This window comes from Zosterops lateralis (genome assembly GCF_965231275.1).
Source record: "Zosterops lateralis genome assembly, chromosome: 4".
Classification (NCBI taxonomy): domain Eukaryota; kingdom Metazoa; phylum Chordata; class Aves; order Passeriformes; family Zosteropidae; genus Zosterops; species Zosterops lateralis.
This window is the reverse complement of record NC_139765.1, coordinates 62076138-62098142: the sequence shown is the minus strand read 5'-3', so window position 1 is coordinate 62098142 and position 22005 is coordinate 62076138. Positions and strand designations below refer to the sequence as shown.

The 22005-nt window shown below is 39.1% G+C and overlaps 1 protein-coding gene across 2 annotated transcripts in view; it reads right to left on the bottom strand.

The window, feature by feature from the left end:
• Nucleotides 1-10080: 10080 nt before the first annotated feature.
• The window catches only part of PTPN12 (protein tyrosine phosphatase non-receptor type 12), a 69391-nt gene continuing 57466 nt past the window's right edge, over nucleotides 10081-22005 (bottom strand). Inside the window, exons 13-18 of one of the 2 annotated variants that reach the window (XM_083860271.1) lie at nucleotides 18021-18985; nucleotides 15008-15085; nucleotides 13584-13672; nucleotides 12604-12634; nucleotides 11978-12094; nucleotides 10081-11384 (exon numbers count right to left, since the gene is read on the bottom strand). In XM_083860271.1, the coding sequence (XP_083716397.1) occupies nucleotides 11323-11384; nucleotides 11978-12094; nucleotides 12604-12634; nucleotides 13584-13672; nucleotides 15008-15085; nucleotides 18021-18985 (1342 nt within the window). In that variant the 3' untranslated portion in view covers nucleotides 10081-11322. The remainder of the gene's footprint in view (nucleotides 11385-11977; nucleotides 12095-12603; nucleotides 12635-13583; nucleotides 13673-15007; nucleotides 15086-18020; nucleotides 18986-22005) is intronic. The other variant, XM_083860272.1, reaches the window with a different exon arrangement.

Below are 22005 nucleotides of genomic sequence, written 5' to 3'. Positions count from 1 at the left end.
TGTTGCTTGTTGGAAAGCAGTGTGACTAATGTTTGGAGGTTTGCTGCTGCTATCTCATACCCATTTGTCAGCTGAGGAAATTGCAGGGTGCATGAAATTCAGAGGCTGGCTCTGTGTCAGCTCCCACAGTCGTGCTGCTGATGGGCATTACAGGGAGGGTGTTGTCCCTGTCACTTGTTTTGTCACCATTCACACAGAGACATTAAAGAGTTCCACCATAGCTGTGGTGAGCACACCTTCCAAAGCATTACAACTAAATTTCAGGGTGTCTTCCTTACCACCTCTTATTTTAATTAAACCTCTGGCTGCTGGTGCACACGTCCCAGGCAGACGCTCCTGAATGAGACAGATGAGAAACACTAAAACTGCTTCAGAATAAAGAGTATCTTTAACAAAAAGGGGTAAATACAAGCAGGATAGCTTGTGTAAAATACAGGTTAGAATCAAATTTGTTCTGATGTTAATTGAAAAGAGTGAGATACATAGGAAATTATACAATATCAAGAAACACTGTCAAAACACTGCCCTAAACCAAACAGCTGCACAGAAATGCAGTAGTTCTCATGTCACAATTCCAGTCCCCTACAGAGAGAGCTGTGTGAACTGGGAGTCCTTGTGGGATCAGTCCCTGAGGTGTTGGCAGCACCCCCCACACAGAGACCAGAGAGCTCATCTCTTTCAGCAGAAGCCTTTAAACTGACCATGGAAATCATATCAATGTACTTTTGTCTATAGTTTTATATGCACTTAGGGAAATCCATTAAGATTTTCTAGACCATGGAAACTGAAATGAGGCAAAACCATAACAGTAAAAATGTCAAGCAGTCCAGTATCCAACATGCATTAAGAATAAGCTTCCCCTGCTATTAGCCTGCTTATTGCAAGTGTGTTGCCATTTTAATTAGGATAATTATGAAATGCTGATATAAATTATTATTAATCAAAGCACTTCTTTAAACAAATTAGTGTATATGCTCACCTAAACTTAGACTCATTTCAGACATCCTCTATAAAATGAAAAACTGAATCTAAATGCTGTACACAGGTTGAGTTACAGTGTTTTGGCTTTATACTCTTAACTGGCTACCAAAGTGATGCTTTGTAGCCTTACTCGGGTCTCCAAAGAGGAAAAAAGCTTTCAGAAATGTTATTTAATCTTTTTATAATTTCAACAACTTGCTCTCCGTGTGCTTACTTCTTTGGTTTGGCATCTGCACAGTTCTTAAGTCAAGCATGGAAATAATTGTGCCAAGTGTAAATTGAAAACATTTGATAACACTTAGTTGTTGTTATGCTGGTTTTTGTCTGTGAAATTAGCTAACTGTAATTTTTAATGTTATTCCTTTTTTCCTCAAACTCATTGAAAGTGAGTTAATTCATCTTTGGAAATGGAGGTGAAAAATAGCCTCATGTGCACAGAAATGTACTGACAAAGGTGGTCTCATCATGTAAAAGTGTGATTTATTTTAGAAGAGCTTCATTTTCCATAGTCAGGGTTTTCAGAACAGCCAGTGACATATCCAAATACTTCTGCAATTACCACCCAAACAATTGAACTAAGTGATGCACTGGGGACTAACTTGGCTCATAACTGGGAGCTGCTGACAGCACGAGGAGCTTTGCTGCAGGGGGATAAGAACTGTCCCCTCCTGCCCTTGTGCTTAGCAAGGGACAGTGTCCCCACACCTGAGCCATGGGAATGTGTAGCCCAGAATCTTCAAACTGGTGACCAAGGCAGCAGTTGTCCCAAAAAGCCTTTTTTTTCCCCTCAGAAGCAGCAGATGTCTCTGTGACTGCTCAGGGTGGTGGGTTAGACATTTGGCACTGTGGCAGAGCAGACAACTGGGGACACTCATGGTTTTTATTACACTCTTCGTCTGCCAACATTTTACAGAATCCATAAAAAAACCACAAAAAGGAGTTCACACTTCAGGGAGGACTTTCATTACTTGTTTCTTGTTTAATGTTTTTTTCCAACAGCTAGAGATTACTGCTGTAACAGCTCTTTAGTCTTTACAGCTGGTTTTCTCACTTGTGTTTAACATGTGAAACACCCCAGCTCCAATATTTCTCTTTTGAAGTGTAATAACAATCACAACAATGGAGCAAAGTTGGAAAATCTTGATATACACAATTTTAAATTATATCTGCTTGCAGTTGAAAAGTAGTTTGCTTAGCTGTTGTCTTCATAGCATCCCAAAAAAGTTGACTATTTGAAAGATCTTTAGAATTTTTCAGTACAAAAGATACATAATTAATAAAATCAGTATGAAATCAAGAGGATGCAAGGCAAGCAAAACTGTATTTCCTTACATATGGAGGAGATGGATCAAAGTCTTACCCATTTTCTTATTTCAGTAAAAATTAAGAGATGAATTTTCTTCAAATGAAGCTGCTGGCTTGCAACTCTGGATTTTTTACAGATTAACAGCCTCCTCACTGCAATTTGAGATACCTGAATTCCTTGTTGCTCTGCACAGATGTGTACAGATAATAAAATAAGTGATTTTTTCATTTTCCTTAGAATCCACTAGCATTAGATCCACCTTCACTCAAATCCCTCCAGAGTCTGTCCACTCCCATATTTGTTCACTATATCCTGGCTGCATTTTTAAAAATACAATACAGAGCCTAAACCTTATATAAACCTTATATCCCACCTTATCTACCACAGCTGCTACAGCAAGGCTGTGGCTTCCTGTCCTTGGAGAAAGGGAGACCACAGGAGAAGGGTTCGTTCTGTGGGCTGTACCTGGAAATCACCATCTCTTCTGCTTGTGGATGCTCCAGCTGCAGGTCACCCCAAACATCATGGAAAGAAAGACCTGCAAGTCTTTGCTCCAGCAGGCACAGGAATCAGGATCTATTTGCTATGACAAGGACTTAGACCAGCCACATTTCCAGTTGAGCTGTGTCTGCCTGGGCTGTAAATACCCCCATATCCCATCCTTTATTCGCATCAGCTTGGAAATTCTACAGAAGTCTTTCCACAGAGATTCCAAGGGTTTCACAGGTGATTGTGGAGTTAGTTTTGTTTTGACTGAGAGCTTTTTTGGTATAAGTTTTGACATAGTTTCTGTTATATATCTTTAAGTTCCCATCCCACCCAAACCATTCCATGATTCTGTTAAAGAAAAGGCACAGACTCTCCCAAACTAAACTTTCAAATATTTATTCCTTAACAAGCAGTTCTATGAGGTGCATACTTCTTATTGTTACCAAAGAGTTCAAGTCAATGAACTGAAATCCCTATGGATTTCCTGATGGCTTTTTTTCCCCGGACCCTAAAGGCTTATGAAATGATAAACAGATCAAAGAATGGTCGTGGAACGGTTGGGTTGGAAAGGACCTTAAAGATTATCTCATTCCAACCCCTCTGCCATGGGCAGGGACACTTTTCACCAGACCAGGTTGATCAGAATCCCATCCAACCTGGCCTTGATCTGGACTACATTTAGTTCTAGGAAATTCAAGTCTTGTGTCTTAGGCACAGACACTTAAAGTAGCAGTTTATATTTGTAAGTGTATATAGAAAAAGAAAACAAACAGCTAGTTATATGTAGCAGCTAATCTTTCACTGCTCATCTCAGCTTCTTGCTCACAGAAACAACATCCTAATGGAAGAATCCACAATAAAGAGCTTTCCGTCTACTCACAAGTTTCACAGCAGAGGCAGCAGCTCTTCAGATCAGTGGCCACAGTGATTCTGGGAAACAGTTTAAGAAAAACTCTTGAAAGTAAAAATGCATTTGCCATAATTTTCTTGGATTTTGTCTGATGTACCAATGGAACTGGAAGATAATTACACCTGAAATTTCTAGACCATGGCATTAGGAAAGCATTTCACAGTATAAAGTCACCCAGAAATGTTTCAATATATGTACTGGATAGCAGTTAGGGGCTTTGGGATTCACTCAGGATAGACAGAATAACTTCAGTGTTAATCTCACACATCACTATCAGCCTCAGATCAGTCTTGAAATGGAAGATGAGCAGGCTCCTCCCAGCCTGTTCATGTCAAATCACAACTGTACCTTGTTACTTGTACAGTCTTGCTCTGGCTTGGAGGCAGGAATGCTGATGGATAGCCCCACTTCCAGTAAATGTGCAGGACAGATTTGTCATCTGACCACACACTCTGGCCCAGAGGCTGCTCCAAGTGAGCTCCCTCATGCTGGTTCTTTCTGATGCTCAGAGTTAAGGGGAAGGGAGAGGAAGAAGCAGATGGAAAAATTCTTCACACATTCTTAATCACTGAAAGAAGAGACACTAGAAAGTGCTTGCTTGATATATCTACAAAGCATCATTAAGATAAAAATTCTAATAAAAACTCCAGCCAGCGTTCTGAGTTGTGTAACTGAAGTGTGCAGCGAATTTACAAGCAGTGATGTAACCTGGTGGTCTGTTTCTGGACCTTACTGTTAGACATGTTTTGGTCTCTAGCAAAGTGAGGATTTGTCTCATGGCTTCAAATATAAATTAGGCACATGATGTGGTCTGTAACAGCACCTTTCCATTTTCTGAGTTATGGGGAGTCCCTAGAGCACATCACATGTTCCAAAGTGGTGAGGAGCCCTGAACGGCTGAAACACAAAGCATTTGGTTTAGTGACAAATGCTGGTCCCTTCTTGTGATCTGGGGACTGCAGACAGGCCCAAGAGCAGAGGAGCCTCTCTTGGAGCCAGACCCCTCCTTGAGACAGGGTTGAGCGCAATCTTATGGACTAACATGGTCTCTGTCTAAGAGAGACCTTTTGGCTCATGTGGCCGTTCCAACTTAGCACCCAGAGGAGGCTGGCAGGTGCCTGAGGTCCAAAGGAGGCCTGATTTTTTTTCATTTCTTTTAATTGTAAGACTAGACACCCCCTTTTCTATGAATCAGGGAGTCTGAGACCACCCTCCCTGTTGCAGAATAGCTGCCCAAATGAGGGGTTCATTCTTCTAAATAAGACATGTGAAAGGCAGTAGTGGCAGAGAAGTAAATGCAGGACAACTTTGGATACCCAGTATCCAAACTGTAAAGAACTAATTTATTTGTAGAAATATTTTCTAGGGTCTGAAAACTTATTTCCAAAAATGATAGATTTAAGGGAAAAAAATACACTTGAGTGTTCTTTCCAGCATCAATGAACTGGTATGAATTTGCTGTCTGATGATACAAGAAAGGGCAAGAGCTGCTCAGCAAGGCTTTTCAGAGCTGTTAGGTGTCTCACTAGTCCTAATGTATAATAAAAGTTAATTTACATTATAAAAAGAATTACTTGCATTGCTTCCTTCTTACCAGTGATTTGCATGTCAACAGGCACACAAAGATGTATTCATTGCATGGCAATGGTATCACAAAGTGCCCTGTTCAGGTATCACTTTGAGGTCTCAAAATCTCTGACAGGAGATTGCTTCTGAATTTAACTTTCTTCACATCTCCACCTCTCCTACCCAGCTCCAGGATGTTTCAAGGGTCAGTTTATCCTAATTAGGTTATTATCCTTATTTTTCTCCCACCTTGCAGAGTAATCTTTGTCTGGGCCTGAACAGGCAAAACGCAAGAGGCTCGTACTCAGATTTGAGTACAAACTCAAACACAACAATTCATTTAAAGAAGCATCTTCCTCTACTGCATTCCTGTTCCCCAACCACACCTCTCTGCCCATCTGAGGAGCTTACAAAACCGGGAACCTGCTTAACGAGTTCATGTCAGCCTTTTATAACCCACAGGCAAAGACAGTTTCCTCCTTGTACTTACTACGATTCAGCTCTTCCCACCTCCTTTCTCTGGCATTACGTGCTCCTTGTTCTCCTCAACCCTGCCAGACTCACTCTTTACCCACACCAAGCAGAGACCATTCTGTGGATCACTTTGGCCAGGCAACTTGCTTCACTTCTGAAGTGCTCACACATTACTCCCCACAAATCTCGTGACCTGAGTTATGAGTAATTTTTAAATTAACTTCTATAAAAACCAGTGTACAAGTGTTTTTTCAGAAAAGCCTGATGGTAGGGGCCATTCACATTAATGGGAAGCGTAACCCTAGATTCCCTAGAGTTCACAGGGATTGCTATTTCAGCTTTTGATTGTCTCTAATGAAACAGATCAGAAGCTACATTACTATTTTTTAACAAAACTGACAACCTTTCACTGGTGGGTTCAGTTGTATCCAGGTTCCACAGTAACATGTGGAATTACAATGTACCAGGTCCAACCTTCCTGCGCTTACAGCAAAAGTTGTTCAGTGCAGGCCAGACTGGAACCCTAAGATGAGAAGTGCACTGGGCAGGGCTGATAAAATGTGTAATTGACATTACAAAGTTACATATTCACCATAAAGCATATACATTTTGGAGATGCAGCAAATAAAAGAACAGCTACAGCCAATGGACACCAGAGCTGGCATGTTCCCTCACAAGGTTTGTGTCTTCTTCCTGCCAGCTTCTCCAGCCTCACTAGAACAATGAATATACCATTTAATGTGAAAACAGCAAGAAAGCAAATAAAAGTTTGAACAAATGTAGCAAAAGACTTGAAAACACTCAGATTATGAACCTCATGGGATTTCTTGGTCCATTTAACATCAGGCCAGAGATGTGGCAGGTGCAATATATACTGGGATGGAACCACACACCAGGTGTCTTCTGGTGAAGAGTGCAGTTGAGTAAGCAGAAAAGCTCAGCAGTCTTTGATACTTCATGTTTGAAAAATGGGATCATCTTTGATCCAAGTCTGGCTCTTCTTTTGACTTGACAGTCAAGCTCTCCGTGAGATTGTGGCACTACCTACCCAAAAGATCAATTTTTTTACCTGTCTGTGATCTTTTATATCAAGGACTGTAACTCTGTGGATCAAAGTAGGAATTGTAGATGTGAAAGACAACTTCCACCTCACTACTGAAATCTGTGGAGCTCAGTCAAAGTGCCTGAGGCAGAGCTAATCTCTGTCCTTAGGAGTGCCCCAGAACTGGAAATATGAACACACAACACCCCTGGATGAATACCTGCATTGAGCTCACCATGGCTGTTTACATTAACAGGGTATGAAACTTTGCAGGATTTAAGCCAAAATGCAAAACTGATTTCTTACCTTGGCTCCACCACAGTAAGTTCTTCATGCAGACACAATACAATTTCAGAGGCAAGAGTCAAGCTTTTAAAGAAATCAACTGTTACAACTATGACTGAATAGACAAAACAGCAAACAACATTTTATTTACTCACTGCTTTAAGACTGCAAATACTAAGCTTTTGCCATGTGGTCTTAGAAGTGATGAAGTGAAGCATTTGGTACAGATCTTGAGGATATGACAGTATTGCAGCCAATAAAACAATTATTTTCTTGTTCTGTTTGACCCAACACTTGACAAACCTGTGTTTTGTTCAAATACATGCATTGAAATGCTTAGGAAAAGTCTTATCACAGAGCCCAGCTGTTACTAGGCCTGTTACCACTTCACAGCCTTGCTCTTAACAGGCTTTAGGTACTTGGAGGGCTCCAGAGCAGTCAGTGCGTTATGCTGGCCCCAGCTATGCTCAGTCCTAGTCCAGTGTTCCATGCATTTAGCCTCGTTCTTCAGCCCACACAGGATAACCTCTCTTCGAGGTTCTTCAGCTTCTCAAGAGCTGAAGAGCATTTTGAGATTGTGAGAAAGGCCCTTCTTTGGCAATGGGCAGTAGGAATTGTGACTTGTTTGTTTATACTGCAGAGATGTTACTCCTCCCTCAAGCCTTGAGAAAATTCTCAAAGCCTGAGTTGTGTGCAATTGTATCTCATTGCTCAGTTCCATTGTCTAAAGTCCTTAACTCTTTGTTGCTCCTCAAAATCCCCTTTTGAAGGTGAGATTCATTGCTAGTCTTTCCCTAGTCTAGCCCTTTCTTGCTGGGTTTCCTTTCTCTGTCTGCAGTGTGTCAGGGTTATGCTGCAGGCAGGAGCTTTGGGTGCTTCCCAAGTCTGACCTGCAGCTAAAAGCAGCTGCCCCAGCAGTACAGGGTTATCACTGCCCAGTCACTGCGCTGCACTTGATCTCATTCATTCTTTTGAAGATTTATCTCCAAAGAAACCCAATTCAAGATTCCAATGTACAAAAACCCAGAGATAATTCTTTGAGATTTTCATTGTTCTGCCTAGTTCCCAAATTAGAAACTTCTTTAAGGAAAATTACATGTAAACAGAGCAGGTTTTCCTAGCAGATAAGAAATAAAAATGCTGGTGTAATGCTCTAATTACTACTAAAATAGCATGTTACCTGCAAAATCAATGCACAACCTTAAATATGCTGAGTAATAGAGACAAGCAATGGTATTTAGTAGAGTCCGCTTTCTTCTGAGTCTGGAGAATTCACATTTTCAAATATAGAGAACTCATTCTTCTTTTGATGTGATAATTCACTGCATGCTTTATTTCAATATTAATATCTTTAGAAAAAAATTAATAAATGATATATTAGAAAAATACTGAAGGACAAACAAGCCAATGCAGTGGTTATTAATAAAAATAGCTGGGTTAAGTAGCATTACTACTTCTTTGCTACAGTGATCAAGCCAATGCCTGAAAAGCTGCACTTCAGAGATGAAAACTGACGACTGCTTTCGGAAAAAAATCAAGACTGGAACTAAACAGGATTGATTTCAATATATGTACAAAATGGTAATGCATTACAGTGTAATGTATTACAGTGGTAATTTGCAAGCTGATGTAATGCTCTAAACCCTTCTAGATTCCATTTCAAATAAACCACAAGGAAAGGTCTTGGGGTTTTTTGATGAATCTGTTAAGATGAAAATTTTTCAAAGTTATGATGTGAAACTCCCCAGTGTAAAGCATCCAGACCTGCAGTTATCTCTGCACCACCCACAAGAGCAGATACAGAAAGTAATGACATTGGGTAGGCTTCACCTTGCTGTTAAAACTGCCAGCTTATCTGAAATACAGTAGGTGAAAATATAAAACCCAAAGCAAGGAACAGCAAGTTGTGAATCAGCTTTGTCAAGGGAAACAGAAATCCATACTGGACAATTGCAGTTCATTATCACTAAAGCAAAAAAAGGCTGTAGCCTTTCTTTGAGGGTTTTTTTTTTTTTTTTGTGACAAACTCAGCCTGGAATATAATCCAAATCTGTGCAAAACAAATTGGAAAAAAGAGATGAACCGGGATGTACTTTAATTAAACATAACCAGAGGGCCTTTCTGTAGTGCACAGACTTGGGTCAGCCTTTACTGTTAAGTGAAATTCATCTGTGAAAACCAGAAAAACTACTACCTGCACAGATTTGTTTTATTGGTTGACAAATATGGAAGGGATCCTTGAAAAGTACATCCGAAACATATTTGGAAATTTCCTTATTTAACTTTTTTTCCCAAAAGTTCCACTGATTTGGACTGCCCAGGGGTGCTGACAGCCCATCTTGCATTACAAATCCACAGGAGCTCTGTAGGAGTGAAAGTGTGAGCTAATCATCTGCAACACAAGGGAAGGAAGACAAAGTTCAGGCCAGCCTTCTTCTGCCAACTGCAGAACATTCCAGCTGTCTGAACTGTTTACACATCAGGAATATAATTGATATAGGTTATCCCAGATGGCATATATCATTGAATGATTTATTTTTAAATGAATAACTGCAAAACTACATCCATGGGAAGTATTTATAGTGCATACAGTTCTTTGAAAGAGCTCCCCAGCTTGGCAGTCTGTCACATGTACGAAGCACATGGTGATTAAATCCAGAGTCAGAGACAGTAATTGCAAGTTATGTACCTTCAGGAAGTTACAAGAGAGCTGCAATCAGGCAATTAGCTGTCTTTTAGCAGAGACACTAAAGGTACAAGTAGTAGATCAGACAGCATTTCCAGCTAAAGCTCAGATTAATATAGTTTCACCAGCTAAAATGAACATTTTCTTCTGAACATTCTTCTTTGCTTCTCTGGCATTATTGCTAGCCAGAACTTTTAAAGTAGTTACTAAAAATAAGGTTCTGAGTGTCAGTGTTCTGTTCAAGTATGAGATCTGTAATCTAAGCCAGGCTGCCATCCTTCACTCTATTACACTTTGCTTTTGGACACAATTTTCTTTCCTAAGAGTAAAACCACCCAGAGTGAGATTTTTACTTTCTTTAATTTAAAGATTGTATTACAGAAAAGTTTAAGTAAGGAATCCTTATAAGGATTAACTCTTGACATAATATATTGCCAAGATACAGTGTAGCTGCAAGGGCTCCAGGTGAACCTTCATATAAGTTGCTTTCTTACATACACAGTCGCTGAACAACATAATTTGTATTCCCCATCTGTAAGAGAAGACAGTGGTATTGAAACAGTCCTTTTACCAGTGTGTTCTGGTTTTCCCAAATTAGAAACATGCCATATTAAAACTGTAAAATCCTACTATACAGAAAGGTGATAGAGATGAACTATCTAAAGATTGCAACTGATGAAACATTAAAATGAAAACTAAGGAGTGTTGATTATGTAAAATGGTTTCTCTTTTACTGGCAGGTCAAATATACTAAGAAACATACAAATATTTTTGATAATCTAATTCCAGATGAACTCAAAACACTGAAGTAACATACACAGGCTAAGAGAATTCAATACTGTTCCAAGGCACTTACTGAATCTCCATGACTAGATGAAAACCAGAACAAATCAGATCTGACAATTAAACAGTATATAATATAAAAATAACCTTTTGCTTACAATTTACAAAATGCATTACAATCTTTATCTCTGCTAACCTGCAATTCTGGCTGTGTGTGTCCAGCAATTTTTGTAAAAAACCCCAGAAACTATTTTCTAAAACTTCAGGGCAAATAACTTACAAATAAGGTACACAAAAATTTAGATCATGCAGAGATTTCTTACATCTTCTGTTAATATTTTATGATTGCAACTTTATCAAATTATATACTTACTTGCCCTGTACATATACAAAATAATGCATACATGGTAATCAAATGTTAGCAAAAAGTAGTCCATAAACACAATCTGTCAAAAGTATTACTATATTAACATATGTCTACAAGCAGCGTGTAACAGGGTTAAAAGACATTAAGGCAATAATACTTGAAGTTACAAAATAAATCATATGTAATACTTTCTCCTAAGTGTAGTAAGGCAGGTAGATGGCCCAGCAAAAGGTTGTAATACTGGAATCCGCTGTTGTGAACCATGTGTCAGGTTTTGCGTGGGATGCACTGCAAGGATGTACCATTGATAGTTAGATCTACACTGCTCTGTGTTAGTCGCCCCCCAGGAAAGTGGAACTCTATTTCTCTAGGTCTCAGTGGCACTTGAGTTTTCCAGTATAATTTATGGATTGTGTGTCCATGGGTTCTTGGATCATGTCCATTCTGAGGGTGGCTCTCTTGGTCCTCTGGGCTTTGCACAGCGGTTACCAAAACCTAAGGAGAGAAATGTATTTAATGCTCCTGCCTGCTGGGACAACACAGGCTCACAAAGGCTGGCAGCAGTCAAAACATCACTAAGACATGGCCTCAGTTTTTACAGAATAGATTTATTCTCAAGGCTAGAAAACAACTTTGTAATACAAGGAACTCTGAATGCACTCTGGCCATAGGAAATACAAATAGTAAGAAGAATTTGTAGACCATTATAGTTCAGTACTTAAACCTCGCTGGAAAGTACTTTTCAATAAATACTTTGGAGGTTTTTTTCTACTTCTTTGCATACCTAAGCAGTTATCAAGTATTATTTCTGGAAATTTTCAGCACTTTAAAAAAATTATAACCCATTTGACAAATTCTGTATTTTATACACTTCAGGTTTTTTCAAAGCAAAGAATTATTTAATAATTTATTCTGGGAAAATTCCTTCAGTGCTGCTGAAGAGACTAGGCAGGCTTATTTGTCTGGGTTCTGCATCTCAGGATGCAGAGTTGGAAGTCAGCAGTAGTAGCAGCTACCCAAACCAGTACTGATAGTGAATCCCCTGTTTAACTCATCTAGTGATTATATCTTGAAAGAATTGTAGTTACCAATATCTGTTACTTCTGCAGGAAATTCTGGTATTTGACCTCTTGTATCAGTGGAACCAGAAAAAGAAATCTGAGGTAAAATGTCAGTTGGTGTTTTGTTGCTTCGTTCAGGACAATCTGGAAAACACACAAACTCCTCACTGTAACATTCACTTAGTCACTACTGTGGCAATGCCACTTTTTATTACAGTCCAAAAAACAAATATTGGCAGCAAATATTATTTACAAAAATAAAGCTTTGAAAGCCAATTTTTCATTTTTTAAAAGTGATACCTGAAAATTGTCTATGAAGTAGATGTTCAGTCACAGCAACATATTCCTGTTTTCCAAATCTGGATTATTATTTTGTATTAGTTTGTATGGATAGCTGAAATCCCACATAGCATCCGTTTATAGCAAAAGCTCACAGTGCCATTTAATACATCAACATAAAGGCATCTGTTCATGTTTTTTCTAAGCTAAAGGTGCTTAGAAATCATAGGTAACAATATATTTAATATAGGATATGTATATTTGACAATATACTTTGATATCTTCAGAGCAAACACCAAGTTCAGGCAAATTTTTGTTCTGAAGGAAAAATGTATTTTGAAAAAAAAAATTAGAAAAGCTTTTCCACTACTTACCAGGTAGTATAGGTGAAGTTGTTTTCAAAACCTGTTAAATGAGAGATATATAAAATAATGACAAATCACTTCCATAAACCTAAAATAAAGTCATAAATTTAAGATTATGAAAACATCACCAAAACCATGTAACATTTATGGAAATACTTACCTGCCTCTACATTTTTGACTTGACTCAACATTGACAAAAAAATGCTACAATTGCTAGTATGAGAATTTACTATTAGAACCTTAGCATTTGATAAAAATTTGGAAACATGACACTGCAACTTATTTGAAAATTTAGGTAGGTTAGTTCTCACACTACATTTACAGTCCCTGAAAATTCACATCTATCTTTTTTGCCATATTTTTAAGTGAGATATTGGGGCAAAATGAAAAAAGGTAACAAATGTAAAAAAGGACTCATTTGCTTTTAAAGTTTTGCCAGCTGTTCATGTAGGATGACTGTGAGCTGGAAGGGTGAAAAGTGAAATCTGATGGGCAAAAACAGTTGGTTTGAAATAAATATGGACATAAGGGAAAAACATTTTCAGGCAACAAAACAGGTTGCCCATAAGAAGTGTCCCTCTCTGGAGGTTTTCAAGATGCAGCTGGAAAAAGCTCTGGTTAGCCTGGGCTGAGGTTAGACGAGAGACTGCAGTTCTCCTCCAGTCTGAATTGGCCTAAGATCCATTAAGGGCAGACAGCAAGCTCCCTAAAAGCAGCATATTTGCACTCTTAAGGCCATAGTTTAACATAGATTTAGGATTAATCCTTTTAAAGGTATTGCTGACCTTCGACCTATTGAAAACCAGATAATTTTCTTGGAAAGAAAACATGCTCTTCACATCAATTCAGCAGCTCAGGCAGAGGAAAAACTGGCCAGTTTTAAATGACCAACAGCTGCAACTTCTCACAAGCATGTACTTTACTTTTAGTTGTAGCTCCCAAGCAAAGCAGAAATGACAGATCAGTACAGACTTGTCTGCTGCACTTACTGTGGAGGCTGTTTGCTCGGGCAGGTGCTGATCCCGCAACACGCTCCACTCCGACTGTGCAATCACAACTGGCTTCGGCAGGGCTGTGCCTAGGAAGAATTAGATCAACTCAACATACTCCAGTTCTCCTCACAATGAGGCATTAATACACAGCATTAGAAATGTGCTCTAAACCTTTTATTTTTTTCTTAGATTAAATGCCTGTAAAAACATGAAAGTGTCTTTACATGAAAAGTGCTCCAGAAAAGGCAAAATGCCACAATATAACTCAAAGCACAAGACTACAGTGATTGCATTGTGGATGTTTGTTTTGTTTCTTTGGGGGCTCTTCATCAACAGGGGAATTGGCTTCCTTTTCAAGGACAATTTAGAACTTCTGTTATATCAGCTGGCCAGTAATAGTATGTGTTTTTCAGATCTCCTAAGTAAACATACAAGTCAGGACAGCCATTCCTGTCCTTTACTGTCATAGTGCAAAAAGACAAACAAAATGGAAGTGGTTTTAGTGATTCCAATCCTGAAGAAAGATTTATTTTTTTTTAAAGAAAACAGTTTTGTTCCTTGTGAGGTCACAGAAAAGCAACAGGTCCATAATATCCAAAGAAAGGATGACTTTGACTCTGAACTACCTATGCTTATGATGCTCAAAGAACACATTTACAAAACTTCAGCATTTTCATGCTAAAAATATCTAGATTAACTACTTGATCCAAAATTTTTTGAGTTTCAAAATTACACTAAACAAAAGTCTCAGTAAATAATCACATCATTTTAGGTTTTTTGGAAGGTACCAAGCATCAACCTAATTTATCACTTCATTTCAATTCATCTGTTTTGTATTCTGCCATCACTATCTTGATGAATGAACTATGACAACAGGAGCACATCATCTGTGAGTGTCAGCTTTCTCTTGCAGTTACTCTTCTTACACAGTCAAAGAGTGAACTCCATTAAACTTGACAAACTGGGCTTGTTCACTACATGCAGCGCAGAATGAAGTGTCGTTGTCTTTCCTTTGCCCGAGAAAGGGGAATCAGATAAACACTGTTCATGTGCATACCCATCCCCTACCTGGGAGCAGTAGGAAATTAAAATATCTGGGAAATTCCCTAACTGTACTGCATTTCCCCACTATATCATCTCATTTCCATACCCTTCACATTGAAAACCAGCTCTACTAATATTGAAGTCTCCAATTACTTAAATATCACATAACGCTGTATTTAGTCAGAAAATGAAAAATAATTTCTCTGAGTTCAAGGGTATGTAAAAGTTACCTCAGAATAAGCTGCTGCACATGCTAGATTTCATTCCATTTTACAATTTGCTCCAACAGACTAGCCAAAAATCAGGAGTACTCAAATACAATACTGACATGCTCTTCACATTTTATCTCCAATTATCAGCAAACATGAAAAACTCACTCTGTTCACTTGCTAATACAAATGATTCTGGTGTTCTTTCTGGGAGCGGGGGAGAGGAATCTTCACTAGCATCAGCATCTAAATCAAATATGACATTTAGACAAGTTAAAAAACATAGATTTTTCTCCTAGACTTTTAGAAATTAATTTCTTCATATATGAGATAATCCTAAACTTGGTATGATATCTAAAACAAAAGAAAAATTTGCTCCAAGTATTATAAAACATTTTGGTTTACCACACTAAACTAACACTGTGGAGCAACTTCATCTAACAACATTAACTTCACATTAAGGGCGTAGGATCAGTTTGTGTGTTATGCAAGCAAGAAAACAAAAACACATTTTCAGCCTAAATAATTTGGAGGAAAAAGCCCTCAGTAATTCCAATGAATACTTTTAGCTCATTCTTTCAGGTCTCAGTTTTGCTCACAAGTCCATGTCGAGGCCCACTGGCTCCCATAGCACCGATATGGTTACACAGCTTAGTGCAAAGGTTACTGGGCAGGAGGGTAAGCAGGAGCCAGAGGAGATGGCTACTGTTGGTGCCAGTACCACATCCTGTCCCCAGTCTGTCCCCTCTCACCTCCCAGGAGTGTACTAACACAAGCTGTTCTGGCAGCAAAAGCCCCTCTCTGACCTGCTAAGAAATTCGGAGTAGTAATTAAAGGTTTAAAACAATTTAAAGTAGCTGCTGCCATAAGAAATCTCATCTGACAACTGTACTCTGCACAGGATTCAAAAATACAAAGACGCATTTCAGCTCATAAAGCCACAAAGCTTGAGTCGACAGCGTGCCCAGCTGCTGCAGGGACAGAATCCCATCAAGTTCTACATGCCATCGTCTTCCAAGTGACTTCTGAGACCTGCTCCACCTCAAGTTTACAGCACAAGAACACCTTAATTAATAGAAAGGGCCTCTATAAAATCACCAAATAAAGTCACCACAGATATGCACTAACTGAGAGTGAGTTTTAAGGGTTTTGTTTTGTGTTGCTGTTTTATTGTTCTCTTTGTTTGTTTGTTTTTACTTTTACCTCAGGGTACAACTACTTTTCACTTCATTTGAATGAAAAAGAGAATTTAACTGTGTGGTAAGATCATGCACAGCAGCAGTCAGGGTTAGGCAATTAGGGTGCTGCTAAGTTCACAGACAGGTTTCACTGGTGATTGCAGCACATTCCCAGCTTCAAAACAGAAGAGTCCTGAGCCAGTACGAAAATGAGAAAGCCTGTAAACACTGTAAACAGGGTTTAGGATCACTGGTGCAAAGCGATCTAACCCTATATTCCTGAGTCCCAGAGGGATTACAAGACCTGCAACCAGAATGTAAAAAGGGAAGTGTTCACTCTCATGCAAGCACCCTTATTAACAAGAGATAAATAATAAAAAAGATTAATGCTAGAATTTTAATCAATTCCTGTGAAATCATCAACATACCAGCAGCACAAGGGCTGTACTGTTATTTCAAGAGGTTTCTGATACAGTTACATGAAACAAATTCTAGAGTGACATTTCTCCAATTCTTTATCATATTTATGACATATCACTTATTTTATTTGCATGTTCTTATAGCATCTACATAATGAGATGCACAGAGAGGTGATAATTTCCAAACAGTGACAAACAATGATTGCTCTGGGAAAGAAAAAAAAAAATTCTGGCTAAAAGGAAAAATACAATAGCCTGGAAATCTATAAAACAAATCCAAGGAGAACTGCTTGTAAAGTTGAAATAACTATGACGAAAGGATGTCGTCAGCTCTGCAGAGCATCTTTTAAGTCACAGTGTTAAAAATGTATGTGCAAGTACTGTTCTGTGTTTACACAATGTCCCCAAATCTATAGATCTATAGATACAGTTCACAATATCTATACATCTATATAAAATCTACAGAAACAGATTGTTTTTAAGGCTGCAAAATAGTTCACAACTCTGGATATACGACTTTTGGTGAACATTCAGTTCACAAAGCCAGTATTTTCAATTCAGCTGGTTGTGCCTCTTGCATCACACACTGAGCCCCATTTCACCTCAGAAAGTCATGAAGTCTGCGCAGACTCCTGAGGTGAGGCCATCGCTGTAAGCAGCTCCAAGCAGAGGAGTCTGAGCTGGATCCAGAAGTTCATGTTCTTCCTTCAGCTCCACAGCCTTACTTCTTGTTTTGTTGGGCTTTGCACAAGCAGTCACCAAGGCCTAATCTGTTCTTCCCAGCTCTGTCCTCCATCTGCTCTAAGTGTGCCAGCCTGACTGAAATCTGCACCTGCACATTTTGGAACCCTTTTGCCTTCAATAAATGATGTTCTAACATGCAAATTTTTGTAAAAAAAGCCTCAAAAAATTAGTAAAAGATAAAAAGCCACTAAATAATTTTTAAAGTGCTAGCAACACATAGCTTGGATTTTTAGATGAACAGCTGTATTGCTTGTTACCCCCAGCCACGTACAGAGAAAGAGGAAAGCACAGCTAAATATTTACAACACTATTAAAATGCAGGAGCCAAATCATGAGCAACTTCAAAGACCAATGCAGTGAATGAGGTTACATCTACATTTTTAGGAACAGCACATCAACCAATAAGCATGAAATTGTTATGTATTTGCACAAGCCTGTTGAAAATGCTTTGACTAGTCAACCTCCAATTATTATAGACACTTCCATGAAACTGGGCATAGAGAAAAAATATGCACCAAATAATAACATAGAAACCTACCATTACATACAAACCTACAGGAAGGCATTATAAATAAAGCATTAAACAAATGCTCACAATAAAGCTCACAGTATAGCTTTTGAAGCAGCTAATCATTGCCTGTAGTATCTTATACCAAAAATAGCTCACATCACATGCAAACTGAGAGCTGTCAGGAAAAGAGTCGTGCCCTCTGAAGCTGCCATACTGCACTGATTAAATTTACCTTTAGAAAATTGCATTGCAAAGAAATTTATGTTGTCCAGCTCTACAGATGCTGGCTCTAGATAAAGAGCAGCACTTTGAACCTCAGTGAAACCTACCTTTGCCATCTTCAGAACATGTTACAGCTGTTAAGTCTTGCCTAGCAATAGACATTGGCAATACTTTTCTGGCAGAAATGTTTTCAGTATTAGTGGCAGCAGAGACTGTGGCACTTGCGGTTGACACATTGGACGCGCTTTTGCTCATGGCTCTGTCAAAGTCCACCTCATCCGTGTCAGAATCATCTGCATGGAGAGGATTGGTAAAACAGAGGGGTGCTCGAACGGAGAGAGGAGTATGATCAACAGTATCACTGGAAGGATGTTCAGCTGGGGTGTTTGATACTAGAGAGAGAGTTTTAACACCGTGACACAAGGTGTCTGAAGACAACTCCTCGGACACGGGCGTCCGCAGTGCATTTTCCGGCCCATGTAGTGACCACGTGGCGTGTCCCTTCTCTGCCAGAGGCAGGCGATCTGGTCTGGGTGGGGTATCAGACACCTGCTGGCTCTGCAGACTTTCTGGTGAAGATATTAAGGCTGTGTTAGACTGTGGCACACTGTATTCCATACATGAGTTTTGAGAAGCATCTACAAATGAATCCCCTGAAATCTGTTCCTGTGGCTTAAAGCTCTTATCGATTACACAGGATGACACAGGCTTAATCTTAATTGCATGTCCCCTGTTCAACAGGGAGTTCCCATCAAAGCTTCGTGGTCCCTCCTGAAGAGGCACCTTCTTGATCTCAAAACTTAAGTTGCGCTCCAGCCTCCTCTCTGTGTGTTCGCTGGGTTCGTTCTTCCCTGAATGTTCTGTGGACTTATTATAATTCTCGTTGAGGTCTGTTGAATGCTCTGATGAAACCATGTGCAAAACTGGCTTTGGATGGTATCTGTCATTGTCCTGCCACACCGTAGTGACTGTTGGATAAGCTGATGGGGGAGATGGTGTTAGGATTGGTGGTACTGGCTGAGGCTCTGGAGGCTGCAAGATCTCTTCTTTAGCATCTCCTTCTACAAGGCAACTGCAAAACAACCAAAACACAATTGTCTAAGTTTTCTGGATTTTGACAAGATTTTAGACATCTATCCATCTCCCACTGCAGTAATTAATGTTGTAATACCAATATTAAACTTCACACTGAGCTTCCATTGCACACTGACAGTGGTTACAGAATATGAATAGTGGGGTAGGCAAGAATTAAGTCAACACACTCAAAATATCTTTCAGAATATTACAAAGACATTCATTCAGGCCACAACTAATCCTCACTAATAGTTCAAAGATTGCTCACATCCTTTCCCAGAAGCATTTTGCAAAGACACTGCAAGACAGGCCCTCTTGTGGCAGCATTTCACTACTTTTTTCCTTAAGTAGCTCTGAGAAACTTGACATATGGAATTCAAATTTCAATAAAGCCAAGAAAGATTTCTTAAAAAAAAAAAATTCCTGACAGCCTACTTAACACTGAATATCTTCCTTCAATTTTATTTTTTGTCCATGCCCAAGAGGATTGTATTTTTATGTTTGTGTATTTGATAGTTTCTGCTTAGTCGCAAACCAAATTTAGCAGACTTGAGATACATACAATGTAAAAAATATTCCCAGTAGAATTTATTATCCAAATTATATTAGCAAAATAATATTAGCAAGGCCACAGCACTTATAACTGCAGTTCATCTCAAGCTACTTAAAAGGAGAAGTTCTTCAAGCATATGGCCAGACTAGATGCAAAGTAGTTGACTAAAGCATTTAGCATAACCGATGAAGGCATTTTTATTATTTCCATTTCTTTAAAAATCCAGGAGGACCTGGACAAGCTCCACAGGTGGGCCCATGAGAACATCATTGGGTTCAACAAGGCAAGTACAAGGTGCTGCACTTGGTTTGGGGCAACCCCTGGCAGCACACAGACTGGGGACTGAACACCCAAGAGCAGCCCTGGGGAGAAGGACTTGGGGGTGCTGGTGGAGGAGAGGCTGGACATGACCCAGCAGGGGGCAGAAACCAGCTCACCACAGTCCAAAAACCAACCCTCTCCTGGGCTGCATCCAAAGCAGCATGGCCAGCACATGGAAGGAGGGAATTCTACTCTGCCCCTATACTCTGCTCTCATGAGACCTTCCAGCATAAAAAAGGACCACACAATTGCAACAAGATCTTTGCCTACAAGGCAAAGGCATCAGACTCTCATTATTTGTCTGCATGCCACATAATGAGCAAATCAAGGTACTACTTTGGCTCCCCTACTTCCAAACCTAAGAAGGACTCAGCAAGTGCAAATTCTTGAGACTATCATGACATATAGGAAAAAAAAAAAAAAAAAAAAAAAAAAAAAAAGCCCAAGGACTGTCTCACAACTGAGTCCTGCAGAGAAATAAAAGCATACCTGACTTGGGACAGGCTACAGTATGTGTTTCATCCTTGTGACTTTGTTAGCACCAAGCTATAGCTATATGGGTTACAAAGCTAAAATCTTTATACAAGGGATTGCACACTAGAGAACCATTTGCATTCCCAGTTTGTGAAAATCCAAACCCCCTGAAGTACTGAAAACTTCTCAGCTTCCAAATTATGTCCTACAAGTTCCTGTATCTTTGTATCTGGAAGACCTCAGATCCCCTTGCAGTTCTGGGTGATCTCTTCTATTCTCTGCCTGACTCCTGCCACAGAGAGTTGGGCCTCAAAATCCTTCTCTTCCTCTCCTCCCTGCACTTGTATATTGCTGTTTTTCTTTACATTAAAACAGGAGAAATGCAAAGCATATCACAGCAATTTAACAGAAGTAATTTGGGAACTCTTGCCTCTAGATATTGTTGAAAACTGAATAAGCTTGAGAATAAGTTGTTTGCCTGAATTAGTAAAGACAAGATGGGAAAGGGGGAGGACATAAGTCTTGCTCCAATTTAATACACTAAGGACAAGAGACAAGGACAATTCCCTCTTGGATTTCTCTCCTCTGCTCCAAATGGGGAGGGAGACAGTGCACTTGCACAAATGTTTATATGCCCCCTTTTACCAGCAGTGATGCCCATCAGTAATCTCCACTAAATCCTCCTACTGAAAATCATGATTTTCCCTTATTGACCTGATTTTCCTGACCCAGAGTTATTTGCAATCAGCAAAACTAATTTCTTATCTGGTACAGACCTAACATTAGGCATTACAATTAGCTAAAGCAGCAAATTAGCATTAAATAGATAATAGATAGCATTAGATAGATAGAACAAGGTTATAAGTCCGCAATACCAGTCAAAATTCATTAAGTTCTTCACCAATTATTGTTCCATTAAATCACTCTACCCTTTGGTTTATCCACTGGTAAACAGAGCCTCGTGTATTCCAACAGTTCCATCAGATGCCTCCATAGAACTGATGATACAGGAAATGCTGCACAAATCAGCACCCCAAAATGTGGTTAAACAGCATTCTCCTACACATCTCAACAGAACTGCTACAATGTTCCCCATTACATTTGAAGTTAAATGTCACTCCTTCATTCTTAAATGAAAGCTTACATTGACAAAATGAGAAATCATTTGCCAAAAATCATCCTTTGTCTTATTTATATTGAAGGATATCTGTCCTCAGGAACTGAGACATCCAAATATCACTCTTATGTATTTTTTCTCATTAGATTAGGAACTAGATCCCAATAGGTAACATTTTTTCCATTTTACTGACATTTTTAATATTACTGTTTCACATATTCTGCATTGCAAATAATGTTTCTGTTTGTTTTCACACAGCAGAAATATTAGGATATGAACACATTCAGAAAATCTGTTTGGTAGTAGTTTTTTCTAAAAGTCTTGTGAATCTTGGGCATTTTGGGCTGCTGCATAATGCTGTCTTTGGGAATGTCCTTCAACAGCTGTGCTCCAGAGACATTTCTGCCCCCAGAGGCAGAAAATTATCTGAAAATTAACTACTAATACTGTTAAAAACAACAGGAGACAGTAGGACCAGATTGATTTAAAATACCAGGAAACTAACAGAAAGCTCATGAAAGAGGATACTGAGACAGAAAGGAGTCAGTGAACC